The 14348-nt window shown below is 38.2% G+C and overlaps 2 protein-coding genes across 4 annotated transcripts in view; one reads left to right on the top strand and one right to left on the bottom strand.

The window, feature by feature from the left end:
- BANK1 (B cell scaffold protein with ankyrin repeats 1) overlaps positions 1–14348 on the bottom strand; it is a 307010-nt gene that overhangs the window by 218505 nt on the left and 74157 nt on the right. The window lies entirely within an intron of this gene.
- Positions 10496–12838, top strand: LOC118538012 (endogenous retrovirus group K member 13-1 Env polyprotein-like). The gene is made up of 2 exons (XM_078069008.1): positions 10496–10607; positions 11126–12838. Coding segments are annotated over exons 1-2 (1167 nt in total). The 5' UTR covers positions 10496–10605; the 3' UTR covers positions 12291–12838.

The following is a 14348-nucleotide window of genomic DNA, read 5'->3' as shown; positions in this document are numbered from 1 at the left end:
TTTATTTCTTTTTATTATTATGTTATGCTAATGACCATACATCACATCATTAGTTTTTGATGTAGTGTTCCATGATTCATTATTTGCGTATAACACCCAGTGCTCCATGCAGAACGTGCCCTCCTTAACACCCATCACCAGGCCAACTCATCCTCCCACCCCCCTCCCCTTTAGAACCCTCAGTTTGTTTTTCAGAGTCCATCGTCTCTCATGGTTCATCTCCCCCTCTGATTTCCCCCCCTTCATTCTTCCCCTCCTGCTATCTTCTTCTTCTTTTTTTTTAACATATAATGTATTACTTGTTTCAGAGGTACAGATCTGTGATTCAACAGTCTTGCACAATTCACTGCGCTCACCATAGCACATACCCTCCCCAGTGTCTATCACCCAGCCACCCCATCCCTCCCACCCCCTACCACTCCAGCAACCCTCAGTTTGTTTCTTGAGATTAAGAATTCCTCATATCAGTGAGGTCATATGATACATGTCTTTCTCTGATTGACTTATTTCACTCAGCATAACACTCTCCAGTTCCATCCACGTCATTGCAAATGGCTTTCTTGAAACCTCCCTCAAATCACTTAACAACAAGCCTAAATCCTATAGTAAGTCTTTTCTAATACTCTTTCACTGAGATGGCCCATGGTTTTCTATGGTGTGCCTTCCCTTCACTGCAGCTAGCAAAAAATCCAAATAGTTCAAGTATAGGTGTGTTCCTAGTGGTGTGTGGCAAAAGGACACTGACAGGATAAAAAAGGTCAAAGGCAATATAGATGGAAGCAGCTGTCTATTTCATCCAAAAAAAAAAAAAAAAAAGTGAAGTCACCAGCTTCATAGAGGTAATTCTATCAGTAAAGCAGAATAACAAAAAAGATGCCCTCTAGAGAGGAGCTATCCCCATGCCACATCTAAGGACAGTGCTTTTTTTTTTTATTGCTGTCCTATGAAAGTTGCAGAATAAAAGCAAAAAAAATACCCGGGATTTCCTGGTTCTTCCAAGTACTAGTCTTCCTTGAAATGAAAAATAGCCTTTATTGACAAACCATGAGAGACTCTTAACTCTGGGAAACAAACTGAGGGTTACAGAAGGGAAGGGGGTGGGGGGATGGAGTAACTGGGTGATGGGCATTAAGGAGGGCATGTGATGTGATGAGTACTGGGTGTTATATGCAAACACTACATCTGAAACTAATAATGTAGTATATGTTGGCTAACTGAATTTAAATTAAAAAAAGAAAAAATAGACCTTATTTCTCTAACAATTTAAAATACTTTCATTAGCAGTTTCATTTTCTCTCTCTTTCTCTCTCTCTCTCCTCCCACACACATATACACACACACAAACGTGCGCGCGCACACATACACACACCAAAACAGTAGAAGGAAGGTTGTGTAGAACTGGCTCAATCATTTTGCGAATTGATGAAAGAACAAGGAAATTGATTTTATGTAATCACCTTAGAAGGAGGTGGAAGTTACTCTACCACGGCAGTATCTAGATGTTTTCTGCTAAATTCTTCTGTGGCATTAGGTTAGGAAGATCTATTTTATTTACCCTGAGGACATAATCATGACCATACAAAAAGATTTATTTCCATGAACATTCACACAAGTACTGTTTATAATGCAGAAAATTGGAAGCAGTCTAACCAATAAAGGACTAGATAAAAATATGCACTACGAAAAAGATACTGTCGCCAATAAAAATTCCATCAAAGAGTATTTACCAATAAGGAACAAGTTTATAATATAACTGAAAAAATTCCAAGTTACAAAATTATCAATTTAGTAGGTTCCCAATTTAATAAAATAAAAAGTATAGGACTTCTGGTTTCAGGTTCCGCATGTAAGGAGCTTTGGAAATCACCACTCCTAACAAAAAGCTGAACAGACTGAAAAATCAACAACTCTTCTTTGATCCTTAAGAAAGGGGTGACAAACTGCTGTCCCCAAATTGGAGAGTCAGTCAGGCAAATACAGGGAGTCTTAACTTACAGAGTAAAGAGTCAGGAGTGAAAGCCATCCCAGGAACCAGTGCCAGGGTAAGGAAGCCTCAATTGTAATGGATGAATTGTTGGATGATCAGTGTGGACGTATCTGAGAGTTAAGAACTGCAGGCAAATAAAGGAGGGGCTCTGCATTATTTTGAGATTTACCTCCAGGAGCATGACTAGATTCCCACAGAAAATACTAGAGAAAACTCCCCTCTGCTTCCGGCAGTGGGAGGGAGAAACCATTTCAAAATACTTCAGAGCACTGTTTTTCTAAGAAAGGTTTGTCCTCAGGGCAGACTGGTTAATGACAGCCTAAACTACTGGGGTATTATCAGAGTCTAAGTGACCTGGGGAAGAGAAATACCCAACAATAGCCCACTGCAGCCATCTTATCACACATAAGGGGGGAGAAAAAAACTAAGGAACTCGTGTGAAGTTCATGGTCCAGAGGTATAGGTTCACTAAATGACTGAGACCTAATCATAGGACTCTAGAAAGTCTCCCCTACCCGCATACCTCACTACTATGTTACTAAAGGCCTATTTATCACAGTTCCTTTTACCTAGTACATCATGTTTATTGAGAAAAATTGGAAGGCATATCAAAAAGCAAAAAAACAAAATTTGACAAGGCAGAGTAAGCATCAGAACCAGATATGGCAAGGATGTTGGAATTAAACTTAAAACAACTCTGATTCATAAGCTAAGGGCTCTAATATATAAAGTAGACACCATGCAAGACAGATGGGCAATATGAGCAGAGTAATGGAGCGCGTACAAAAGAACCAAAAAGAAATGCTAGAGATTAAAAACACTGTTACAGATATGAAGAATGCCTTTGATGGGTTTATTAGTAGACTGGACATGACAGGAAAGAATCTCTGAGCTAGAGAATACATCAATAAAATCCTTGAAAACTGAAAAGCAAATAGGAAAAAAATAAACTAAAGCATAAACAAAAACAAAAAATAGAACAGAATATCCAAGGACTGTGGGAAACTACAAATGTGTGACATACATGTAATGGTAATACCAGAAGTAGAAGAAAAAAAGGAACAGAAGAAATATCTTAAAGAATAATGACTGAGAATTTCTCCACTTTAATGTCAGATACCAAATCGTAGATCTAGGCAGCTCAGAGAACAACAACTAGAAAAATTCCAAAAAAGGATATCATCTTTAAACTGCAGAAAATCAAAGATAAAGAAAAAAAAACCCTAAAGGAACACAGAGAAACAAACAAACAAACAAACTTGCTTATAGAAAAACAAAAACAAGAATGATATTTGACTTCTCCTTAGAAACCATGTGCAAGAAGAAAGTAGAGTGAAATCTTTAAAGTGTACAAAAATAATACTAAAAACCCACAAACACAAAATTCTGGACACTATGAAACTATCCTTCAAAAGTGAAAGAGAAATAAAGACTTTCTTTGAAAATCAAATATTGTGATAATTTGTTGTTAGTAGACCTGCCTGCAAGAAAAGTTAAAAGAAGTTTTTTAGAAAGAAGGAAATAATATAGGTCAGAATCTGATCTGTATAAAGAAAAGAAGAGCATCAAAGAAGAAATAACTGAAGGTAAAATAAAAACATTTATTTTTCTTATTGGTAATTGATCTAACAGATTATAGTTTGCCCAAAATAATAATAGCAACAGTGTATTTGAGTATGTATGTTTATGTGTATATATGTACATGTATATGTATATATAAAAATGAATGACAGCAATGATACAAAGGATGGAAGGGAGGAATTAGGATTATTTTGCTATTGTAAGGTAATAATACTATCCGTGAAATGGTATAGTGTTATTTGAAAGTGGACTTGAACTAGTTATAAATGTATATAGCAAACTAGGAAAACCACTAAAAAATTGGGGAAAAAAAGGATAACTGATATACTAAGAAAGGAGAGGAAATGGAATCATATAAAATGCTCACTTAATTAAAATCACAAAAGACAGATAAAGAGTGGAAGACAAAATATGAACAAAGGCAAAGAACAAGGGAAAAAAAAATACCAGTAATGAATATGGTAGGTATCAATCCAACTATATCAGTAATCATTTTGAATGTCAATGATCTAAATGCACCAATAAAAAGACAGACGTTGTCAAAGTAGATCAGAAAATGAGACCCAACTATATGTTGTATACAAGAAACGTACTTTAAATATAAAGATATAATGATTAAAAGTATATGGATAGGGAAAAATATACAATATTAATACTAATCAAATCAGACAGAGCAGACTTCAAAGTAAAGAAAGTTATCAGGGATTAAAAAGGACATTATATAATGATAAAGGAGTCAATTCTCCAAGAAGACTTAATTCTTAATGTGCATAGGCCTAACAACAGAGCATCAAACGGTGTGAGGCAAAAACTGACAGAACTGCAAGTAGAAACAGTTGAATCCACTATCATGGTTAGAGAATTCAATACTTCTGTCTCAGAAATAGATCCAGCAGGCAGAAAATCAGTAAGGATATAACTGAACTCAATAGCACCACCAATAAACTGCATATAATTAACATTTATAGACTAATTCATCCAACAACAGCAGAATACATATTTTTCTCAGGCTTACATGGAACATTCACCAAGGTAGACCACATTCTGGGCCATAAAACACATTTTGACAAATATAAAAGAAATGAAGCATACAGTGTCTGCTCTCAGACCACAATGGATTAAATTGGAAATAAATAACAGAAAGATAACTGGAAAATCCAAAAATATGTGGAGATTAAACACTCTTCTAAATAACACATGGATCAAAGAATAAATCTCAAAAGAAATTACAAAGATATTTTTAATCAGAATGAAAATTTAGTCTTGAGTGCATATATTAGAAGAGAAGAAAGATCTAAAATCAAATCCAAGTTTCTGTCTTTTGAAACTAAAAAGTGAAGATCAAATTAAATACAAGCAGAAGAAAAGAGAAAATTAGAGCAGAATTAGAGTAGAAATCTGAGGCCAACATAGGCATGTGAGCCCTCTGTGGCCGGAATTGTTTGTGTGCTGTGGCGCACGCAGGGTAAGGTCGGGAACGCCCAGGCCTGAGAGGGGGAAAAGTCTCCCTCGCCTTGTTGTGTGCCTATGCCTCAGGCATCCGGTCAGCTGAGAAATGGCTCATGATGTTTTGAGTAATCTTGGGCACATTGTTCCTTGTGACGCCCACCGAGGAGAGTGGCTTCGTGTGCGGGGATGTGATGATCAGATAACATCCTGCTTCAAATGTATATGCGGGGTGTTGTCTGATCTCAGCATTCCTGCATAGGGTTTGATTTTATGTAGTTTCGGGGAATGGGTCATAAGGTACCTTTGCATAAGAACTGATCAGAGAATGAGATTTACTTAAGATATGTAATTATTCCGGTGCAACCGAATTTGATTTTGTCCTCTCTTGCGTAAAGAAGTATCGGGATATCTTAATGCTTACATTGTTAATCAGTAACAATATATTTTGATTGTAAAGAGCATAAAAGATGTCAAGAAATAAACGGCAGTATGCAGTTGCAAGTGCTGCCTTTGCTCTGCATCCCCTGTGTCCCGGTGATTTCGCGACCCTTACCCAGGGACCCCAACGCACTAGACGTTGACAATTGGCGCCCGAACAGGGACCCTGAAGGACGTTCAGGAAGGGTGAGTAATTTAATACAATACAGGGTCATGGGACAAGAAACCTCTACTCCTTATGTTCGAATGCTGAAGCATTCACTTGCTGTCTATGGCATTACTGTCGCTTCTACTGATATTGAGATGTGTTTGAAAGTGGTTCGAGACTGGAATCCTTGGTTTCCCGAGGAGGGCTCCCTGGAGGTGGATAATTGGCGGCGGGTCCGCCATAATGTAGAAAAGGCCATGAGGCAGGGGGAAAAGATTCCTGTACGATTTTGGTCCATCTGGTCGATTATATTTACAGTGTTAAGAGCAATGGAGGATGATCGCACGGTTGAGAATTTTCAGAAGGAAGTGGCTCCTTCGATACAGGACCTTCCCCTTGATACAGATGAGAAAAAGGCAATAGAAAAGGATGCCTTTAAGCTTGCACTGCCTCGCGAACCTAATGAGTGCGATAGCGATGAATCGAAACTGAAAGTAACGTCGGATCCCGAGACCGAGCACTTATGGAAGGTTTTTCAGCGGGTCATGACCATGGCGGGGGAATCTAAGAAAAGGCCTTCCGCTCCGCCTTTGCCGCCCGCGCTAGCCTTTTCTCCCAAAAATCCTTTTCTTTCTGCTGCTTTAGCTGAGCTTGATGCGTTAAAGGATAATGACGATGAGAGTGAGGATGACAGACCTATCTTTGCCTTTCCGGTTATTAGGCCTCCCCCGGTCCAGGGAGTAGCACAAGCACCATATTATGAAGGTATTTCAATAGATGATATTGGTCGCTTGAAAAAGGCAGTGACTCTATATGGACCGCAATCACATTATGTCAAAGAGCTACTTCTAGGTATGGCTCGACATTATAATAATTTTGCTCCAGAAGATTGGAGAGTCCTTTGTAGAGCTCTCTTAAAGGAGCCTGAATATCTGCAATGGCAGATGTGGTTCTCCGAGCTCTGTATGGATCAGGCTCGTCAGAACGCTTTAAGTAACAATCCTCGGGTCCAGGCTATAACTTATCAAATGTTGGCGGGAATAGGTCAATATTCTGATATTGCTGCTCAAGTTATTACCCCTGAAGAAATCCATGATCAATTACGGGAAATTAGTTTAGAAGCTTGGGATCGTATTCACCCAAAAGGAGAACATTATGGATCTTGGACTAAGGTTATTCAAAAGACTAACGAGCCTTATGTCGAGTTCTTATCACGATTAAAATTAACCTTGGAGAGAACTGTCATAGGGGAAGAAGCTAGACAGCAGCTGTTAAAACTGCTGGCATATGAAAATGCTAATGAGGATTGTAAGAGAATTATATTGCCTATTAAAGATACAGGAGATATTAATGCTTTCATGAAGGCCTGTAAGGATGTTACATCAGAGAGTAGAAAGATGCAGCTGTTTGCTGAAACAATGGCCACTACCTGGCATTCCTTGCAATCTAAGCAACTCGAGAACATGAAATGTTTTGGTTGCGGTCAATTAGGGCATTTGAAAAGGAACTATAAAGAAAAGAAACCTGACAAAGGGCGCGGACCTGGAATTTGTCCACGATGTAAGAAGGGAAAACATTGGGCTCGAGAATGTCGCACTAAATTAAATACAAGTTTTGCAGAAAAGCCGCAGGGAAACTCGATTTCGGGCCCTACCCCGGGCCCAGGACAAATGAACAGGGGAAACCAACCATATTCTCCCTTAGCCCAGCTACCCAACACAGTGCCGCAGTGGACATACCAGCCATAAGGCCATTTACTTTAAAAGGAGGGGATAGACCTCAGAAAATTCCTACTGGAATTTATGGACCCTTACCAATTGGCACTTTTGCTCTATTAACAGGTCGCTCTTGTTTGACATCAAAAGGAGTGACTGTTCACTTAGGTATAATTGATGCTGATTACAGAGGAGAAATTCAAGTTCTTATGTCTTCCCTAGTTGATGTGTCCTTTGAAGCAGGAGAACGAATTGCCCAGTTATTGTTATTACCCTATCTCCCCATAGGTCAGACTACCGCTGTCAGGCATGGAGGGTTTGGCAGTACGGATCAAAAATGTGTTTCTTGGGCTACACAAATAACTCGTATGCAGCCCTTGATGACAGTTAAATTGAATACGAAAGATATTACTGTCTTGTTGGATACAGGGTCAGATATCACTATTATCAAAACTGTTGATTGGCCTGAAAATATCCCCTATAATGAGATTCCTTGTCAGATAAAAGGAGTTGGCAAGGCACCTGTCCGAAGTATTGGCTTAGCCACTCAATTTGTAACATTTACCTCCCAGGATGGGCAACTGGCCGTGTTAAAACCATACATTTTAGATGTTCCTTTAAATATTTTAGGCCGTGATGTTTTAGAACAGTGGGGAGCTCACCTGGAATTTTGATTATAGATGGAACCTATTAAAATATTATGGAAATCCGAAGATCCCTTGTGGATTGAACAATGGCCATTAACTAAGGAAAAATTGGCGGCTGCACACCAATTGGTAAGAGAGCAATTACAAAAACAACATATTGAACATTCCACTTCTCCGTGGAACTCTCCAGTTTTTGTCATAAAGAAAACTTCAGGTAAATGGCGTTTACTTACAGATTTACGTGGAGTTAATAACTCCATGTTCCCCATGGGGGCTCTCCAGCCTGGGGTACCTTCACCGGCTGCCTTGCCGAGGGATTGGCATACAATGGTAATTGATCTACAGGATTGTTTTTTCACTATCCCTGTACATAAAGATGATAGGAAGCGTTTTGCCTTTTCACTTCCTTCTATAAATAGGCAGGGACCTCACCAAAGGTTTCAATGGAAGGTTTTGCCTCAAGGCATGATGAATTCTCCTACGATGTGTCAACTTTATGTTGACGCTGCCTTGCGTCCCGTGCGTCAAAAGTGGCCTCAGGTGTATATAGCTCATTATATGGATGATATTTTGTTTGCTAGCCCCCATCAAAATGAGTTAGAAGAAATCTTAAAATTATTGCCAGAGTATTTTATTCCTTTTGGATTGGTAATTGCTCCAGAAAAAATTCAAAAAGGAAGTATTATAAATTATTTAGGATATGTGATAGAAAGAAATACTGTTAGACCACAAAAAATAGCTATACGAAGGGATAATTTGAAGACTTTGAATGATTTTCAAAAATTATTAGGAGATATTAATTGGTTACGGCCATCTTTAGGTATCCCTACTTATCAATTACATAATTTATTTGATACATTACAAGGAAATTCTGATATTCATAGTCCCCGACAGCTTACTGCGGAAGCAGAAAAGGAATTACAATTTGTGGAAGAAAAAATTAAATCCGCTTTTCTTACTCGCATTGATCCTTCTTTACCCTTGACAATGTATATTTTAAATACATGGCAATATCCCACAGCTATTATTGGACAAAAAGAGTTGCCTGCTGAATGGATTTATACTAGACATCATTTTTCAAAAAATATCACTCCTTATGGTATTCAGATTGCATATTTGATAGAACAGGCTCGAGATAGAGCTATAATTATGACCGGATGTGATATTATGGATATAATTATTCCTCTTTCTAAAGATCAATTTTCATTTTTGTTACGGAATATAGAGGAATTACAGATTGCCCTTGCAGGGTATGTGGGACAAATTAATTACCATTTTCCTAAAGGAAAATTATGGGATTGTTTTCGTAAACAAGAATTTATTATTCAGGATATAATTAGTGAACAACCTTTGGTTAATGCACCCACTGTGTTTACAGATGGGTCAAAAACTAAAAGTGCATATTGGACAACTAAAAGGTATTGGGTTCAAAATACAGATTTTAATTCAGTCCAACAAAATGAATTATTTGCCATCGCCCAAGTATTAAAAGATTTTCCCTCGGCTGTGAATATTCTTGCTGATTCAGCATATGCTGTTGGGGTCGTTAAAAATGTATATACTGCCGTGGTATGTTCTAATAAGTCCAACCTACTTAGTTTATTTTTACTCTTACAAACTTTGTTAAGAAATCGTAATACTCGTATTTATGTAACTCATATTCGCTCTCATACTAATCTTCCTGGTTCCTTGGCTTATGGCAATGCTCAGGTAGACGCTTTGGTGTCATTTGCATCTGCAGACGAGGAACATAATTTATTGCATACCAATGCTGGTAGATTACATGTTCAATATAAAATTCCTTATCGTCAAGCAAAACAAATTATAAAACAGTGTCCTATTTGCAGACCTTTACACTTACGTGCTGTAAAAGCTGGGGTTAATCCTCGAGGAACTTATGCCAACGAACTTTGGCAAATGGATGTTACTCATGTGGCACAATTTGGTCGCTTATCTTATGTACATGTTGTAATAGATACTTATTCTCAATTTATATGGGCCACAGCACAAATGGGTGAAACTACACAACATGTTAAAAAATTAAAAAGGAGGAAAACAGATCATATATTATCATTTACTCAATCTAATGCACGTTCCATTTTGTCACAAGTATTGTTTACATTGAATTTCTTGAATCTTCCGCAGGGAGATATTCTCTCGAGAGCAGAAAAACAGTTCATAGAGGGAGAGACGGCTCCTCTTCCCTTGAATGAACATATATGGTTTAAGCCCGCTGCGGATGCAGAATGGCAGCCAGGAGTGTTGCTTTATAGAGGGAAAGGTTATGCTTATGTTTCCACAGAAGATGGACAAACCTGTTCCTGGCTCCCGGCAAGGTGGATCCGGTCACGAACTAATTCGGACGGCTGTCAGGCGACGCATGAAGGCCCCGAGAGTGCATGAATCGTTGTTACAAGCTGATGAATCTCTCCTGCAAGCTATGGCTCACTTACATTTGGATAGGCGTCATCATTGGCGGCCTCCGCCTCTTGCTTTACCCACTTGGGGGCATATTAAAAAAACTTGCTGGGGAGGGACAGAAAATCTTGAAGCAAACAAGGAAGCCTTGTACACCTGAGCATTTGTTCTTGGCCATGTGCGCTTTGCTTACTATGTCATCCCCTCCTATTGAGGCGACTAATGTAAGTTATTGGGCTTATATACCTAACCCACCTATGATGGAACCTGCACCTTGGGGAAGTGCAAATATTCCCATTTATACCTCCCCGATGATACTTTCGCCTCCTTGGAAGAATCTGACTTATCTTAATCAGGATGACGGTACCTTTTTTAATTTCCTGCATAAAGGGGATGGTCCATATATTTGCTTGGGTCCCTCGCCATGTGTAAATATGAATTGGCAGAATTGGATTTTACCTGGACCAATGGTTAATTCCTCTCGCACTCAATTACAGAGGCTTGAAGCATGGTCTCTTAATATGACCTGGGGAAATGTCACCTTTGATGAATTTCCCTCGTTCCCTGCTTGTCCTGATTTTACTTATATTGGAATGGCTTATAAGCCATTTAAATGGCAGGAATGTGTTGGTAGGTTTGCAAAATATTATAAGGATCTGCTTATGTGGGGACCATATGGTCAATTTTTACAAAATTGTTCAGAGTGGGATGTCTTGCGCTGTAATTTATCCTTGTCTTATAGGATGCCCCCACGGAACCGATGGAATGAATCTGTAGTAAATCATCGATTGATGGCTTGGGGAGATGGCGGCATCGCAGACCCTCGCATATCACATCAAAAATTTCCAGATCATATTCAAACACACTTATGGAAAGTTGCAGCTGCGCTTAAGACTGTCAGACTTTATAATGGAACCTTTTCCGGCACAGCAAAGACTGCGTCGGCTTATAATTTCACCATTTTTAAAGAAATTAATGTAACCGCATGTGTACCTTTACCATATCTAATTTTGATAGGAAATTTTAGTTTTAATGATGGAATTAGCTGTATTAAATGTCGATTGTATTCTTGTATTAATAGTTCTATAGAATTTAAACCAGGATATTCTCTTATGATTTTGCAACAATGCTCTCATATTTGGCTTCCGGTAAATTTAGAACGTCTATGGGCTCAAAATCCAGTGGATGCTCTGGTATTGGAATTTTTCAGGAAAGTTTTAAAACGAACTAAACGATTGATTGGTATTGTTGTAGCGGTCATTCTAAGTTTAATTACGGTAACCACATTAGCCACTGTTTCTGGAATTGCGTTACATACATCTTTGCAAACTAAACATTTTGTAGAAAATTGGCACCGTGATTCACGGGATCTTTGGCTTTCCCAAACTATGATTGATACTCGTTTGCAAACGCAGATAGATGTTCTTAGACAAACTGTTAGTTGGTTAGGGAAGAAGGTTTTAACAATTGAAAGACAAATTTGGTTGCGTTGTGATTGGAATTCCACATCCTTTTGTATTACTAATTTAAGATATAATGAATCTCAACATGATTGGAGTATTATCCAGAAATATTTAGAGGGCAATTCATCGGTGACAGATATGATTAATAATTTGCATACTAATATTCAGGAGATATTTGGAAAACCCTTTGAGAATGAGGATGCTGCTACATTGGCTCAGTCGTTTTTGAAGCAATTTGAAGGACTAGACCCGAAGGGAATTATTCAGAGCTTAGGGCATACCGCTGGAGGAATCGGAATTTCATTAATTTTTGTTATATGCTGTTTTCTGTGCATGTATGTATGTTTTGTTCGACCTTCCCGGAAGTCTATTGCCACCCTTTGGTGGGCGTTTCTTTCTAAACAAAAGAAAAAAGAAGGAATTGAGGCCAACATAGGCATGTGAGCCCTCTGTGGCCGGAATTGTTTGTGTGCTGTGGCGCACGCAGGGTAAGGTCGGGAACGCCCAGGCCTGAGAGGGGGAAAAGTCTCCCTCGCCTTGTTGTGTGCCTATGCCTCAGGCATCCGGTCAGCTGAGAAATGGCTCATGATGTTTTGAGTAATCTTGGGCACATTGTTCCTTGTGACGCCCACCGAGGAGAGTGGCTTCGTGTGCGGGGATGTGATGATCAGATAACATCCTGCTTCAAATGTATATGCGGGGTGTTGTCTGATCTCAGCATTCCTGCATAGGGTTTGATTTTATGTAGTTTCGGGGAATGGGTCATAAGGTACCTTTGCATAAGAACTGATCAGAGAATGAGATTTACTTAAGATATGTAATTATTCCGGTGCAACCGAATTTGATTTTGTCCTCTCTTGCGTAAAGAAGTATCGGGATATCTTAATGCTTACATTGTTAATCAGTAACAATATATTTTGATTGTAAAGAGCATAAAAGATGTCAAGAAATAAACGGCAGTATGCAGTTGCAAGTGCTGCCTTTGCTCTGCATCCCCTGTGTCCCGGTGATTTCGCGACCCTTACCCAGGGACCCCAACGCACTAGACGTTGACAGAAATCAATGAAATTGAAAACAGGAAATCAATAGAAAAAAACTAAGAAACCAAAAGTTGGTTCTTTGCAAAAATCAGCCAAATTGATAAGCCTCTAGCCAAGCTTACTAAAGAGTGAGAGAGGCGAGAGAGAGAGAAGACACAAATTACTAACATGAGAAATAAAAGAGGGGGAGGGGACAGCACTGTAGATCCCATGGACACTTTAAGGATAATAAAAGAATACTATAAACAACTCTATGTCAACAAATTTGGTAACCTAGATGAAATGGACCAATGTCTGGAAAGACATAATCTCTCTAAATTCACACAAAAAGAAATAGACAATCTGAATAGGTCTTCAGCCAATTTCTATTAAAGAAATTGAATCAATAATTAATAACTTCCCAAAACAGAAAGCACTAGGCCCAGATAGGTTCACTGGTGAATTCTACCAAATAATAAAGGAAAAAAAATTATACCAATTCTTTACAATTGCTTTCAGAGGCTAAAAGCAAAGGTCATAATAAATAAAAACTCTCAGTAAACTAGGAATAGAGGGAAACTTCCCAAACTTGATACGAATCATCTGCAAAAAACCTACAGATTCTCCCAGTGTATGGCTTATCTTCTAATCCTCTAGATATTATCTTTTGCAGAGGTTTGTTTGTTTTTTTTCATTTTAATGAAGTCCAGCTTCACCATACTCAGAGTTGCCTAGGTTTTCTCTTTTCTTATCTTCTAGGAGTTTTATAGTTTTGCATTATATATTTAGGTCTGTGATCCATTCTGAGTAGTTTTTGTAAGGATGTAATATCTGTATGTAGGTGCATTTGATATTGTCAGTGTTCAGAGAGTTTTTATTATGACTTAGTATTGGATTTTGTCAAGTACTTTTTTGCATCTATTGATATGCCCATGTGATTTTTTTATACATACAGAAAACCTAGGCAACTCTGAGTATGGTGATGCCTTTTTAGATACAACACCAAAAACATGATCCATGAAATAAATCATTGATAAGCTGGACTTCATTAAAATGAAAAAAAACAAACAAACCCCTGCAAAAGATAATATCCAGAGGATTAGAAGATAAGCCATACACTGGGAGAAAATATTTGCAAAAGACACATCTAATAAAGGACTCCTCTGAAAAATATACAAAAATCTCTTAAACAAAAAAAAAACAAAACAAAAAACAAACAAACAAAAAATTACCAAAATTAGAAAATCAGCCAAAAATCTTAAATACCTCACCAAAGAAGATATACAGGTGGCAAATAGGCATATGAAAAGATGCTCCACATCATATGTCATCAGGTAAATGCAAAATTAAAAAAAAAAATTAACAGTACACATCTATCCATTAGAACAGCCAAAATCTGAACACTGACAATATCAAATGTTAGTGAGGATTTGGAGCAACGTGAACTCTCATACATTGCTGGTGAGAATGCAAAATGGTACAG

Source organism: Halichoerus grypus, chromosome 3 (genome assembly GCF_964656455.1).
Source record: "Halichoerus grypus chromosome 3, mHalGry1.hap1.1, whole genome shotgun sequence".
Classification (NCBI taxonomy): domain Eukaryota; kingdom Metazoa; phylum Chordata; class Mammalia; order Carnivora; family Phocidae; genus Halichoerus; species Halichoerus grypus.
Note: the sequence above shows the minus strand (reverse complement) of the source record. Positions and strands in the feature narration are given on the sequence as shown.